Source organism: Mastomys coucha, unplaced genomic scaffold (genome assembly GCF_008632895.1).
Source record: "Mastomys coucha isolate ucsf_1 unplaced genomic scaffold, UCSF_Mcou_1 pScaffold9, whole genome shotgun sequence".
In the NCBI taxonomy this organism is placed as follows: domain Eukaryota; kingdom Metazoa; phylum Chordata; class Mammalia; order Rodentia; family Muridae; genus Mastomys; species Mastomys coucha.
Genome location: NW_022196915.1, coordinates 56436079 through 56452325, shown reverse-complemented (window position 1 = coordinate 56452325; position 16247 = coordinate 56436079). Strand labels below are relative to the sequence as shown.

At 45.1% G+C, this 16247-nt stretch overlaps 1 protein-coding gene across 3 annotated transcripts in view; it reads right to left on the bottom strand.

The window, feature by feature from the left end:
- The window catches only part of Pebp4 (phosphatidylethanolamine binding protein 4), a 231144-nt gene that overhangs the window by 86452 nt on the left and 128445 nt on the right, over positions 1–16247 (bottom strand). For all 3 annotated transcript variants that reach the window (XM_031361242.1, XM_031361243.1, XM_031361241.1), the window contains one exon: positions 10461–10559. In XM_031361242.1, the coding sequence (XP_031217102.1) occupies positions 10461–10559 (99 nt within the window). The remainder of the gene's footprint in view (positions 1–10460; positions 10560–16247) is intronic.

Here is a 16247-nt window from a genome sequence, read left to right as displayed (position 1 = left end):
ACCTCTCATGTACATTTACCTCACCTGGGCAGCCTTAAAAGTAAGTGGATACCTGAGCTCTACCCCCTGTCCCCAGCCCCAAGACTGTGGTGTAACTAGTTTGGGTGTGGTTTCCAGGGGGGCTCTAACAGGTACTAAGGGACATTAGGACCTCCATTGTTCATGGTCTCTCTCATCATCTCACTGACTCTGTCTCCTGAGCTCTTGCCCTGGAGCACCAGCTCCAGGTACAATGAAGTCCTTCCTCTTCTGCCTGGATAGTGTTCTCTTTCCCTGGTGACCTGATGAGCATCTAGTTGGCTTACGGGTCCAAACCTCTGGGGAGTTTGCTCCCAGCCCTCTTTCTCATTCCACAGGATTCTCAAGACTCCACCTCAACACTTCCCACTCCGCACCAGTCATTGTTTTTCTTCCGTGGTCTCTGTCGCCAGACATGAAGTTCTTTAAAAAGAAGGGATCTGCCTGCATTAGCTTGCAGATGACTGAATGGAACCTATCGCACAAGATATGCTGAGCAAATGGTGAATGAATGAATGAAGGAATGAATGAATAACAGACATGGGTTGACCAGTTCAGAGAAAGACCAGTCATGAGCATCTTCAATGATCTAAAGGCTTTTCTTCTTCTGACGAGGCCTAAGATTATCTTAACTGTCTTAATGCCTGCATTATGGTTTGACGTTCTATTATTATCTGAAGATTCAGATTTAAATTAGCTTAGGAATTAACAACAACTCTTCTTGATCGTTCCCTTCATGAACCTCTGACATGCCAGATCTTCCCCATTCTGAACGAGCGAAACTGATTTGAATTTAAATATAGAACTTAACAGCAATCCCAATTAAATCCATTTTTTTTTTTTTTGCAATGAGGGCCCCTACTTCCTGTTTGTCAAAATCAACCATTTTATGACACTCATCGTATTAACTATTTCTTGAAACTTTGTGCCACCTACAAATATGGTGGCATACTATCCCTAAAAACACAGAACATGACAAGGCTCACACCGAGACTATATGGCTTGACACCAGAGACCAACTTCACAGCCAATGCTCTTCAGAACTGGTTTGTCAATGAGCCACAAACCCACATCATGACACAGCCATTGAAGCCAAGTCTCCGTTCCTCTCCCACAGGCTCCAAGGACTGGTGTGGTTTAAGCCTTCTCCAGTCAAGACGTGTTAGACTTGCTTACGGCTCCCTTCTGTCCAAGGGACCAGTGGATATGCCAGTGAAGACATCTGAGTCGTCTGGAGTGACTGGCTTTTAGTGAACTTATGTGGATTCCTCTTGCTGAGTCTCACTGACTGTCTGCTTGTTAAATGCTCTTTGAATTTTGATGAGGATTGGCTAGAGTGATGGACGGCTCAGTGGTTAAGAAAGAGTGCTTGCTGTTCTCCTAGAAAAAGTTGGACTTCGTTCCCAGCATCCACATCAAGCAGCTCACAACCACCTATAATTCCAGTTCACAGAGCTTCACCTTTTCTCTATTTTTTTTTTTTTTTTTTAACCTCTGAAGGCACCTGGGCTCATGTGCCTTCATGAGGCACATATCCTTAGGAACACACATATATAAGTAAAAATGACTAAATAGAGATTTTTTTTTCAAATTTCGAGGAAGAATTGCTGTGATAGCAGCCTGAGTTCAGGAGACAGGGGCATCCTCTCCAGTTCCTGGAGAAAGGTTCATGATCACACATCTTAGCACTTCCTGGACCTCAAAGGTGTAATCCGTCTGGAGGTCCTGAGGAACGTACAGCACCTTGCATTTGTAGGTTGCAGAAGAACTTGTAGGATGAAGGGATAAGCAAGTGATGGTTCAAAGAGGCTGTGACCCTGGAGAGGCTTGGGGATACCTCAGACTGATCAGCAGGAGGCTGTATAGTCTTTCGGAGCAGGCCTGGGCCTAGGGATGAGATACAACATGGCTTCCAGCAGGAGAGTGGGCTGGCCATGTTTAGATGTTTAGAAAACTTTAGTGCCTGCCCCAATCCCACAACCTAGCCTCCTGCTACTGTGAATCTAGGAATTGTGTTCGCCTTCTGAGTCACTGGCTCCTCCCTCTTATGCAGGGGGTCGGTTTTCTGGGTCACCCATGTACTCTGTTTTAGTGACAAGGGCCTCGCTCTTGCAATAGACACTAAGTTTTTGGGTAGTTCAAATTCTTAGAAAATTCCTCCTGGTGTCAAGTATTGCTTCCTGTCAAATGTCACCCATTGGCTCTTCCTTTGCCCAGTGGGGGCTACAGGTGATCCCTGCCTCCTGGTGGGGTCTCCACACATCTTTAAAGACAGCCATCCTGACTGCTTTCTGGGGTCACACTAGAAGACTACTCTCCTCCCTCCTTTCATGATGCTGATCTGAGATGATCTCTAGACAACCTCGTGGTGGTGTGGGCTAGTTTCTTGGGGGGGGGGAGGGGCTGGTGACCTAGGATCTTAGGGAAGGGTGGCCAGGGCAGAGGACCTTCATTCCAGATATGGCCATCTACCTTAATGCTTTCATTCATCAGATCCTGGGAGCATTCAGGGAGTCTGTCTACCATAGCTCCACTCCTATCCCCAACCCCAAGAAGCACTTGTCACTGGATGTTGGCTAGGGCTCCCCACCCCCGACCCCCACCAATTTGACACAAATTAGGAGCATGTAAAAGAGAACTTAACCAAAACGATGCTCCCATAAGACTGGCCTGTAAACAAGTCTCTGGGGGCATTTTCTTGATTAATGATTGATGGAGGAGGGCCAGGACCACCGTGTTATCATCCCTGGGCAGGTGGCCCTGGATGGTATAAGAAAACAGGCTGAGCTGGCCGTGGTGAGCAAGCCAGTAAGCTGCACTCCTTCATGGTCTCTACTCTGCCCTGAATTCCCTTGATGACGGGACTGTGACCTGTAAGTTCAGTGGACATTTTCCTTCCTTCATAAGTGGCTCTTGGTCATGGTCTTCATCACAGCAATTGAAAAGAAACTAGAACACATAGGCTAGGGGACTGAAGCCGAGGGGACGGTCACAAGCACAGGCCCCTTACATTAGGACAGGAAGAGATGGGGTCCGTTGCACAGCTCTGTCCAAGAAGTAGAGCTGAGCCCTTGCCCTTCAGAGCCACTGGAGCTGGAGAAGAGCAAGATTGTGCTATTCTGTGCTCTCTCTCTCTCTCTCTCTCTGTGTGTGTGTGTGTGTGTGTGTGTGTGTGTGTGTGTGTGTGTGTGTGAGAGAGAGAGAGAGAGAGAGAGAGAGAGAGAGAGAGAGAGAGAGAGAGAGAATGTTTTCTGCCTGCTCCAGGAATTCTCCTGGATGGCAGAATTGGTTTCCATAACGACTTTCTGATATAAACATATTTGATAAAAATAAGTTAACAGTAGAGCTGTGGTAGAGCAGATTCTCAGAATGCAGAGAGAAAGAGAGAGAGAGAGAGAGAGAGAGAGAGATCCTTGAAGAACTGAAGAACAGTGTTTTGTCCCCCTCCCTCTCCTACTTACCATAAACCCACTGAAAACCTTTCTCATATTCCTATGTACACAAGCCCCCTTTCTCCCTGTGTGCCTGCATATTCTCTCTCTCTCTCTCTCTCTCTCTCTCTCTCTCTCTCTCTCTCTCTCTCTCCCCCTACCTCCCCACTCCCTCTCTCCCTCCTTCTCCTTAGTTACCTGAAGCACTGCAGTATGTATGGGATAATATGATAAATTCATTTCCAATTCACTGCATTATCCCTTGAATATTTTAATGACTCATTGAATGGAGTAAAAAAAGCTATTTCAAATGAACAATTATGCTGCATTAGTCTAAGGGCTGATTATATTTAAACACTGCTCACATGGATAACAGGACACAGCGACCTCAGCATAGGAGAGCTAATTTGGCTCTTATCTCCAAATAATTTTACACCGCAAATTACCGTGAAAACCTAAAGGGCTTTAAAAACATTCATCAAAAGATAATATTCCACTTTGTAGCAACATTTTATTTAAATTATTTTGAATGGGACTGAAGGCATCTCTGGGGTAGGACAATGACAGCTGAGTGGGGGACTGTGAGTGATAAGAACCTGGTGAAGGGTTAAAAACAGAAGTGGAAAGTGTTGGGGAGGGAGGGCAGGAAGCCTGACTAGGAAGCTGGCCCTTTGCCCTAATGCTGGGGGTGGGAGAGGCCTCATTGGGTCCAGAGGTCAGATGGTCAGATGGCAATCACCAGCGACTGTGTTCTCGGACTAACTGCTCTCACACCTGCATGGTGGCACAAGCCTGGAGCCCTAGCACTCTGGGAGGCAGAGGTAGGAAAACTGCAACTGCAAGTTTCAGGGTAGCCTGAACTACAGAAAGAACCTCTTTTTCTTTCTCTCTCTCCTCTTCTCTCTCTCTCTCTCTCTCTCTCTTTCTCTCTCCCCTCCCCCCTCTCTCTGTAATGTATATGCACATACACATACACACACACAGTAATAATAAAACAACCCCCAAAACATTAATAAACAAACAAACAACAAAAAGGAATTACTTATCAATCCCATCTCTTCAATTTTCCCTCATCATCTCGATTGGTAGTCCTGATAAAGATAATTTATTCTGCTTTTTGTTGTTAGCTAGGCTCTGGTTATAAAAAAAATACACTCCATAATTATTTATAGGTACATATGTAAATTTCTGCGGGGTCTGCTGCTTGGTTTATTAGGAATGAGGACAAAATGCTACTTTCTGTGGGGCTCTTTCTAGGAATGGCTTCTCCTCTTCACATGTTTAATCCCCTTCTTTCTCACTCCTGCCCTGGGGAAGAATGCCCTATGTCCATTTTCCAGTGGAGAAGCCAGATTCTCAGAGATGTCTTCGATCACTTATGAGCACAGGGGAATATATATTTTTAAAATTTTATTTATTGGATATGTGCACATGTGCATGTGGAGGACAAAGGACAAGCCTGATTGTCATTCTCAGATGCTCTCTTTGAGAGAGGTTTCTCATTGGGCTAGAATGGAACCAAGTAGGCTAGAAGAGCCCCAGGGATCTTTCCGTCCCTGCTTCCCCAGTGCTGGGTTCACAAGTATGTGTCCAGGTTTTTCTTAAATCTATTTTTCCAAACATGGGTTCTGGAAATTGAACTCATGCCCTCATGCTTACAAGGCAAGTTCTTTATCAACTGAGCTATCTCCTCCCCAGCCCCAGTGTGGCTCACTCAAACACATGCTGACCACAGAGAGTCAAAATCAGGGAGCCTTGCTAATCCTGGCTCTGTTTGTTGAGTTTTCTATTCATCCTATTCATTGAACATACTTAGAGGTCCTTTAAACACAAACACACACACACACATACACACACACACACACACATACACACACACACACACACACATACACACACACACACAAAACCTCTTATTACAGAAAAAAATTCAACCCTATAGAAAAGTAGACAGAATAATGACCCCTTAGAGGTCCTTTTGATTCAAGTCAGAATTGGTTGCCATTTTATGGGTGCCAAAGGTTGAGGGCGTGGAATGAAAGGGGAAGCATGAACTCGGCGGCTCCTTTTCTTTCTTAAAACAAAAAAGACATTCAGGACAAATTTTAGAATCATTGACTGTTTCTAGGAAGATTTTTCTTTTTTGGAAGGGGAAAAAAAAAAGGGTACTCTTGTCTCCTTAATTATTCTTCATATTCTTTGTCACCAATCACGATAGTCTTTGTGGAAAAGCATTCGAGTACCATCTTCCTGTGTTTAATATTCCCATTAACAACAAAAAAAGAAGTCTAATGAAAATATCTGCATGAAAAGCCCTGAGTGCTAATTTCCAAGACAAATAAGACAAGGAGCCAATAAAGTCTTCTCCTTTAGTGAGTGATGCGGGCTAATTGATGTCTCAATGGGGCTTCAGCAGAACTGAAAAGCTTCTGCAGAGAATCCTGAGGACAAGCCGTGCTGCCAGCGAGGAAGATGGCATCTCACCATGTGCTGCTGGGAACCAGCATCCCTTTGTTTGTGGTTTTAAGGTAGCATCTCAGTATTCAGGCCGAGCTAGCCTAGGACTTCTTCCAGATCTTCCTGCTCCAGCTTCCCAGCTTCCGGGAGTGCTGGGATCACAGGTGTGTGCCACACCAGGCCACGTCTGGCTACCATTAGAACTCTCTTTTACTCAATGAGAGAGTTTCAGAGAGGTGCCAAGGAGCACCCCGTGTGTGATGTCTGCATCCCTGCATTCCTTGGCATGACCAGGTTGCAGGGCTTCCATCTAGTCCTGTTGATGAGCTGATAGGAATTGACAGGTAAAGGAATGGCTACCCAGGCCTGCCCCTGGACCCTCGTAATTCCTCCCTTGTGCAGGACAGCACCTTCCTGGGTTTCATGAGAGGTACATGTCCTGGAGCTATGGCAATAAGAGCGTAGCTCCCAACAGCTACCTCTGTGCTGTGGGTGTTTTACTTTAAGCATTTTACCTGAAATAACATATATAAATATCATTTCAACAGTGTGAGGCAGAGACTATAAATATTTCCACTTTACAGGTGAGTACATTGAGACCCAGAGAATCATACAGTCAAAAATGGTGAGTTTGGGATTTGGACTAGAGCAGACTGACTCTAGGGCTATTGCTTTTAACCACTACTCAAGGACTAATTCTGTTTCTGGACGTCTTTCTGTCCCTGCTTTTTATTTAAGATGCCCACATGCCTAGAACCTTAACCTATTCTATATAGACCTTGTGAGCCTATTTTTAGGGTGTGTGTGGGGAGGGGGAGTGCTACGGTATTCCCCACGTTCCTAAGAACTGATTTCTTTCTTTCTTTTTTTGGTTTTTTTTGAGACAGGGTTTCTCTGTGTAGCCCTGGCTGTCCTGGAACTCACTCTGTAGACCAGGCTGGCCTCGAACTCAGAAATCCGCCTGCCTCTGCCTCCCAAGTGCTGGGATTAAAGGCATGCGCCACCACCGCCCAGCAAGAACTGATTTCTATACTGTTCTAGTCTGGATAGTCTTTCAAAACATTATCTCCACTGGACGGCTTTCATGGCCATGCCCTGCCCCAATGTATGGTTATATCTGGCCACCTGATACTAAAGCCAGCTTAAATTCCTCCAGTTTTTTCTCTGTGCCCATTGGGAACCACAGGGCCACTGTTGTTCTCTTTGAGGTGGCTTCACCATATGCCTTACTGGTGAGTGTGTTTGGGTGTAGTTGGGTGGGTGTTGGTGGGGTGTAGGTTTACAGGGTCTAAAACACAGACCAAGGCAGCATTCCCTGGGCAGTGTGCCCTGGAAGCCTCTATCCACCCAGGAGTGAGCTGGAATTGTGGGAAATGAGGCACAGGGATTGTTTTCATCTTACAGAGGACACAGTGGTTCCCAGACATGATGTGACTAATGGACATGGTAGGACCCCACAAAGGTCTAGCATGGTATGAATGAATGGTTTAGAGTCTAGGGCACACATCCAACACCGGCAACTACTACAGTCTACTACTGCTGCCAGTGAAGGTTGTCACTGAATTTCTCCAGCCCTGCTGCCCGTGGGCGGTATCACTGAACATCTCCAGCCTTGCTTTTTTTCCCCCCTAAGGGACAACATTAGTTCACAAAACAATTGAGGTTTCAACAGTTTCCAATGTGTTTTTACTTGGAAACTGCCCTACACATGAATGATGTCAATCAGTCATCCCAGCCTGGGGTACTACAGCCTTCCCCAACCTGTGAATTAATTGCTCTGGATCACTTGGTCAAGGTGGAGACCATGTTATCTGTGAGTCTCTCTCTGCAAAGCTCTTCCACAGCACAGCCAGGGAACCATGTGGCATCATCAGGGATGACTTGATCCTTGCCCAAGAACTTCAACTTTGTCAGGGCAGTGACCTGGTTGCCCCTGTTGCCTTGAGATTCCACTTGCCAGGTAATAAGCCCCTCTCCACTGAAGTCTGTGCAGATCATACAGTTTGGGGGCCCAAGAATGTCCATTTCTCCGAGGTATCAGCAGCCTGCCCTTCTGTGTGAACTCCGAGTTAGAGCACAGGCTCCTAGGCTTGGCCAGAACCCCCACTCTCTACTGCTCTTCTTTTGACAGAGCTCTGAGACCTGAGACCTGAACCCGCTTGGCTGATGGCATCTTTCTGGCTTGCAGAACATGAGGGCAGGTGGCAGGGCCGAGTAACTCCATGAGGGAAAGCTGCAGCTTCCTGCTGGGCACCCAGAAGAGGGAAAGTGGGTGGTGATGTGACTGAAACCTGAGCCTCCTCTGGGTGAAGGGGAAGTGAAGGCCATGCCCGGGCAGGTGCCTTTGGTTAAGCTCTGTGGCTTAGCAGCCTTGCCTGACAGCTGCCAGCTGTCACCTGCCACCTGCTGTGTCTCTAAGCAGGGTATCTGGGGCTAAATCCTTGTTCACAGCACAGAGCTGGTGTAAAGGCTATGTCCTGAATGAGTAGCAGGGTGATGGGGTGGGTGGAATGGAAGTGTCAGACATCAATGGAGGCTGTGTCACAGACCCGGGGCTCCTCAGCTGGGAAACCATTCTGCCCGTATGGCTTTCCCTCAGGCCTGAGAATCCCTACTGGAACCCTCTCACGGGGAACAGTGAGTGCGTACATGTGTGTGTGTGTGTGTGTGTGTGTGTGTGTGTGTGTGTGTGTGTGTACTCGCATTTGCGTTTGTGTTTATGTGTGTGTGTTATAAGTGTATGCAGGACTGGGGGTGGCTATGAATGTGACCTTCTGGCAAAAATCCTTTCTTGAGTTTCCACCCTAAGAACTTTACCCAAGTCTAGAAAACAAAGTTCTAGAGGGAGGCAGGTCTTAACAAGTGTCCCAGCTTCTGGTGTCCCCAATGCTGGAACTGTCACACACCAGGACCCTCCCTCAGCCAGCCGTGCCTCTACGCTGATTGCTAAATTCTCCTACAAGTCTGCTCAAAGAAAAATGTTCCACTCTTGTTTAAGAAGCCCCATCAGGGCTACAGCTAGGCAGTTCCTAAGGAGGGCTGGCCCCCCCTCCCCGCCACCTCATTGCTACCAAGAGTCCTGGTGCTGGGACATGGTTGGTTGCCAGGGTAATTCTCCCTTCCCCACCCACTCTGATGTGAGAATCTTCCCCTTTGTCAAGAGTCAATAGCTAGTTTACAATGATGTCCCTGCTTCTGCCCCGGGCTCTAGCAGTCAAGACACTAGCCTCTGCAACTGTGGTTTTTGCTACATTTTCTAGAGTGTTCTTCATGGGATCATCAGGATGACCACAGAAAACCAAAGAGTACGACTCACACATTGCAGAACAACAGCGGATGTCTGGCCTCTAAGCTGGGAAACAGTTCTTAACTCACATTCAAATTCCATTTCACTAGTTTCTATTGTCTTATAGAGCAAAGGCCCTTTTATAGTCTCTGTAAAACCCACTTGAAGAGTGTCTGGGCACAGAGCCTGAGGTATGGGCTAGTGTGGATTTCTCCAAAGTGTACTGCTGGGTCACTCATGAATATCAGCTTCTAGAATTGAACAGAATTGGAAAACAAATGTGGATTATATACAGTTGGGCCTCTTATCTGTGGGTTCCACATTCTCAGATTCAACCAAAAGCCAATATAGATAGATAGATAGATAGATAGATAGATAGATAGATAGATAGAATTATATCTGTGAGCATGGGCAAGCATTATTTTCCTTTTATCAATTCCCTAAACAATACAGCACAACAAGCTATTTCTGTAGCATTTACATTGTGTTAGATGTGATAATCATTTAGAGATGATTTAGAATGGGTGAGAAGATGCATATAGGCTTAATCCAAACACTATTTTATACAAGAGACTTTCTGGGGTTCCCTGAGGACATTGAAAGTTGACTGTAATGTCGATTTGGATAGCTATATCTTTAAAAGGCCAGTTGATGAGACACGAGGCCAAAGGAGTTCAAGCCAGAAGATCTAAAGCTTGTGTGTTGATACAGTCTGCTCCTCAGACATACTCTGAAAAGGGCAAGCTAGGCTTCTCCCAGCTATCATGAAATCAACTTAGCCGGCAGCTGTTTATTTCTGTATAAAGAAGGCAACTCTCCCTGCATCCTTCGTGTCCCTGATGCAGCAGTGGGAAGGCCCATCACGTGATCCTCCCTTCTGCCAACAAAACTAGGGAACACACCCCCCTCCGGCCCCTACAAATCCACAATGATGTGCTTGTGGACTTCCAGAAGTTTTGTGGGCCAGTTCTTCAGTCATCGGTACCGTGAACTTGGCATCGAAGAGGGGAGCTCTTTCACAAAGAACAGCAACTGCACAGAAAACGGGAGTTTGCTGCTGCTCTCGCCCAGCCCACCATGGCTCCCATTTAGAAGTGTCTCTGAAGTTCTTAGAAACTTTGGGAATCTCACCCAGAAGGTCCTGCTCACCTTCATCTCCAGCTCTCTTGGATGAGTGCTAAGAAACCATACAGGGCAATGACCTCCCAGCTACAATTCTAAACAATTCCAGTCAAGTTTGAATTGAAAACACCCCTTGGTCTCCTTACCGTGATGTTGGACACTAACCAGTGTCTCCAGTATTTCATCCTGGGGTCAGTCCTGCTGGGGGCATCTGGATCCACCATCACTAGCAGGTACTGTGCACCCTGTAACACATGCATCAAGAAGTAATGTACCACCATGCCTGGGCCTTGCTAGGACAGTACCAAAGGAGGAGACTTTACTCCCGGTTTCCAGCTGAGAACGCAGCTGGTGCCTACTGTACCCTACCCGCTTTGTTCTTGGGCTCATGGGAATTTCCTCATGTCGCATGCTTATTCTCAGCAGAATGAAGTCTATGAAATAGTCGATAGGACTCTTGGCCTTGATGTAGAAATAAATCCAATGAGATTTTACTAAGTACCTGGGATAGGGGTTGGGGGTGAGAGTCCATGGCATCATGCTAGGTCACTGGCGGGAGCTTCTAGTACACTCTCAGGTACTGTTTACAAACCAGTGAAAGCTTGCTCTGGTGTTAGATCCACTTGGTCACATTCATCCCTTCAATAGACATTTAGCTTTTCCTGTGTGCTGGGAACTACTCCAGATGAAGGAAAACGGCATAGGAAAATCCACATGCCCAGGAAAACGTTCGTTTCAAGACACAGGTAAAAGGAATGAATACATAAGAAAGGACACACCCAGTTGTGATCAGTGCTCTGTTGAAAGTGCAGTAGCACTGGTAGGCTGAGGAGGCATAGATGGGCAGGGAGAGAGAGAGAGAGAGAGAGAGAGAGAGAGAGCGCACTAGTGCCCTAAGGCTTTTCCTAGTGTATTTGTGGAAAGAACTCTGTGGCCCGACCAAGGGCAGACAAGGGGAGGAGTGGACATGTTGAGTGGAGGGTGGTAGACGGGAGACATAGAAGGCTTTCTAGGCACAGGTGAGGAGTGGATCACACAGGACAGTGTTATGCCTTGTTTTGGGTGTTTGGGGAGATCAGGTGGGCTTCCAGGTAAAGGAATGGCAAGCAGGGGATACAAGAGGCAGCAGGAACTAGAAAAGAAATGATGGTATGTTGGATGATAACAGTAGAGGTGGAACCAGAAACCAAGAGGTGGCATTTTCAGGTAGGCTCAGCAGAGCTGGCTAATGGACTGGATAGTAGAACAGAGAGGAGGGTGTGGAGAAAGAAAATCAGGAGTGACTTCTCATCTTTGGCTTGAACACCTGGCTATTTGTTTTTTGTTCTGTCTTCGAGACAGGGTCATGCTGTGGAGCCCTGGCTTGCTTTGAACTCACATTTCTCCTGCTCTTGCCACTGAGTTTTGGGATTACCTTTGTGGGCCACCATGCTTGGCTGGCAACTGGGTCAATGAACATAGTGATTAGGAGGGGAGAATATTTGGAGGAGAACATTGGCTTTCTGTTGCAGATCTGAAACGTTTGAAAGCTGGGCTAGATGACAACCCAAATCTGCAGATCAGAAGCGGGAGTTCAAGGGTAATCACTGGACCAGCGGTATACGCACATCTGCGAACCATGGACATGGAACCTGTAAGCATGTGACATAACAAGAGAGTTGATGCAGGAGAAAGGAGGGCTCATGACTGAGCTTTGGACCACACAAACACGGAGAGGGCAGAACCTGGCAAAGGAGACAGAGGTAGGTGAGAGGAGTGAGACCTGGAGGGCAGGTGTGTCCCAAGAGAGAGAGTGTGGGGGAATTGGTAGAGTCCTGGCCTAGCGTGCAGGAAGCCCTGGATGTGACCCCCAGCACCACATAAGGGAGCATGGTGTACACGTCTAGCATCCAACCAATCAAGACTCGAAGGCAGAGGGATCAGAAGTTCAAGGACATCCTCACCTGCATAGGAAGCTTGAGACCCTGTCTCAAACACACACACACACATACATACACACACACACACAATAATAATGAATAAATAAAATCACCAAAAAGTAAAGAAGGAAGATAGGGGTTAACCCACACTGAATACTTTTAGATTCAAGCAGTTCTTGGCCTCCCTAATGCTGTGACCCTTTAATATAGTTCCTCATGTTGTGGTGACCCCCCCAAACATAAAATTATTTTTGTTGTTACTTCATAACTATAATTTTGCTAGTATTGTGAATCACAATATAAACATCTGATATTTAGGATCTATGATATGAGACTCTAATGAAACTGTCATTTGACTTCAAATGGGGTCACTGCCCACTGGTTAAGAACCACTGTGTTCCAGAAGAGCAAGAAGTCGACCCAGCTATGACCCAATGAATTGACAACTTGGGAGATATCTGCTCTCTTGATAAGACCTGTCTGGGTGGGGTTGGAATGAGTGGGAGGGGCGGAGAAGAGATGGGTTGTGTGGAAGTGGAGATGGCATGGAGCACAGCTGAGACATGGAGTGGCTTCCACTAGGGAAGAGAGACTCAAGAGATTTTATTTTAATTTTTTTGATGGATAATACAGGGGAATGCTTGTATACCAGTTGGGATCATCTAGTAGGAAGGGGGTACAGATGGCATCGAGGAGAAAGGGGATCATTGTAAAAGCCAAGTCCCTGCTAAGTCAGAGGGTGGCCACTAGCACATGGAGATTTAGGTTGGTGATCTCCTCTGGAAGAGAGGACAAGGAAAGTAAGAATGGGAGAGGGGTACAGACATCTTGACCCTCTTCTTGACCTGGACACACACAGAAGTGCTCCACATTGTCCCAAGCACACTAGCAGAGGAGCATTTATGAAGCTCTAAGGGAGCTTCCTCTATGGAGGAGGGCAGCCTGAATTTTTCTACCGTAGGCATACAGGATTGAGCTCGGTCTCGGAGGATAAGCAGGTAAGGGGTCAGGAAAATCTCTTTTTAGGCAAGGCAAATGGAGTGTGTGAAGACATGGGGCTGCTTGAGAAGGAGATGCCCAGTGAGTCCGTAACTTTCTCCTGGGTAAGATCATGCTGAGCTGAGCTGGGAGACAATGAGCCAGCCATTGAGGTGTTGGAAGAGACAGGCAGAAAAGGCCTTTTCATGCATTTCCCAAGACTTGGAAAGTTATTATGTATCTGGGGATGCTGAAGACCATCCAGGGATAACTTGTGGAGAATTGAAGGAAAAACCCAGGAACTCAAGTGAGTGTGGAGACAAGCTGGCAGAGAAGGGAGTTAGTTGAGAATTAGGGAGCTGGGGAGCTGTGGACTCCAGGAGGATGGAGATGGTCCAGGATGGCCCTGGGGGGATGTGGATCCACAGAGACTGTGGAGGTAGTCTTGGGGGGGGGGAGGGCACTCATTACTCTCTAAAGAAAGAGATAGAAACATGGTTGGCTGAGTGTCCAAACCCAAAAGGAACAGTGAGCCACATATTAGATACTATAGAAGCCTACATTTGAGAATTCAAGGATATAAGTCTCCAAGGACTTGGGAAGGAAAGATAAGAAGGGGGAAAATGCCAGGTACATGTGTGATCCCTGAGGAGGAACCTGCATGTTTGATGCATCCCAGAACTGGTTCTAGCTGAGCAGTAAGGAAAACAAACAAACAAACAACAACAACAACAACAACAAACAAGGTACGGCTACAGTGGAAGGAGAAATTAAGCCCCTAAATCTTCTGTGCTTTCCTTTTTAGTTTCAAATGACATGATTGTCTACATGAGAATCCCTTTTCATATACCCTGAAAACAACTAAGCCAATAGAAAAGTAAAAGCGAGCTGATACTAAAACACACAGAACTTTTCTACATACTAATAATAGTAATGAAATGTACTTTTAAACCCCATTAAACCCCATTTACAGTTGTAACAAAAATCTAAACTGTCTCAGAATAAACATGATTAAAAATGTAAGACTTACTAAAATAAACCCAGAAAATTGACTAGCTGGAAAGACACATTCTGCTTTTAAGCTGAAATAAGTATTTTACAAAAACTTCAAGAAAAAGCTTTAATTAATTCATTAATATAAGCATAATTTTAACTAAAATCTTAAGTAAATAGCTTGCAAACTTCATGCATGGTTCTAAGACTTTACATTTAAATTTAAAGAACAATCAATTAGAAGAAAAAAATCATCAGAGGCAGCACTGAAAAAGATGAAATACGGATGGCATTGACTTTGAAGACATAAAAATACGTTACAAAGCTCAAGTAATTAGAACAGTATGGCACTGCAAGATAGGCACAGGCCATAGTGAGAAACTTGAGTTTCAATGTATGTATATTTAATATATGATAGTGGTCTCTAATATTTGCTATTTAATATATGTGCTAAGTCAGAAGGCTAAGGATGGGTGTTATTATTAATGCTGTAGGGAGTCAGATGTGGTAGTGTACAACTATAATCAGAGTAGATCTCTATGAGTTCAAGGCCATCTTGGTCTTGGACAAAGCTACATAGCAAGACTTTGTCTTAGGAAAAGAAAATTATATAAAAACGATGACAATGTCAAAATGTTTTATTTCTGTGGCTGTGATAAAACACCCTGACCAAAAACAACATAAAGGATGAAGGTATTTATTTGGCTCCCAGGTGACAATTCATCATTTTGGGGAATTCGGGGCTAAGGCGCTCAAGCTTCTGACACATCACACCCAGAGTCAAGGGCGGAGGGAGAATGCAGCCACCCTTGCCCACGACCTCTGCTAAAACAGCTTCTCACTATCTTACACAGTTAAGGGCCAGGTCACGGAATGGCATCGCCCTCACTCAGACTGGCTCCTTCCCCCTCAGTTATCCATCAAGACAACCCCCCAGAGACATGCCTGCCGACCAGTGTGATTCCTCACTGAAGCTCTCTCTCTCTCTCTCTTCTTGGGTGGTTCTATGTTGTGTTAGGTTGATAGCTAAAATTAGCCGGCACAGGGTTAATTGGCTTGTTACATGGACTAGATAAATTGAGGTCCTCTGTTTCTTTCAGGCATCAGAAAGCTGTCATATTTAAATAAGAAAGTGAAAAAGACTACCTCTAAAAGCTGGTTTAATAACAGAACATTGAATCCGTGGAACAGAACACACTATTGGAGTGAGATCTTTATATCACTAATGTGAAATAAGCAAGTTGCCGAGCAGTGTGCATGACATCTTCAATGTGCGGAAAACTTTATATATCTAGCTATATATATATATTTATAGATATATCTCCATATGCACAGAAAAATGTCTGGAGAAATACATACCAAACTGTTAACAGTAAATGGCATGAAAGAAAAGATTGATATCATCTGACTGGATATATTTTAAAGTCTTTTATATGGCAGAAAAAATGTTAAATAACATTCAAAGACAACAAATTGAGGAGAGATAGATACAAAAATCTATGAAAAAGTACTTAATATATAAAGTACTTTTTTGAATCAATAAGAAAAGGACTAGTAGCAGGTATGGTGGTGCATGTCTTTAAATGCACGCACACAGGTGGCAGAGGCAGGTGGATGACTGTGAAGTCAAGGCCAACCTGGTCTACAAAGTGAGTTCCAGGACAGCCAGGGTTGTTACACAGAGAAACTGTGTCTCAAGAAGAAAAAAAAAATGAAAGAAAAGACAGTACTAAGCCAACTTTAAAAATAAGAAACACAAGCGATCCATACACATAGGAATAATTTGTTGACTTTCACTAACAATGAAATACAAGCAAAATATAAAATCAAACACTTTGTCTATAAATATGTACTTTTAATATTTTATCCCCAGAGTTTTAAAAATCTGTAGGACCAAAGGATGAGTTAGAAAACTCAATAAACCCCGACACAAGTTCGTTGTCTTCTTAAAGAGGAGGGAAGGCACAAACCATTTATCACAAACGCATACACCCTATCTTTAGTTACCCTCTGTGTTGCTTTTCTGTCACTGTGACAAATGCC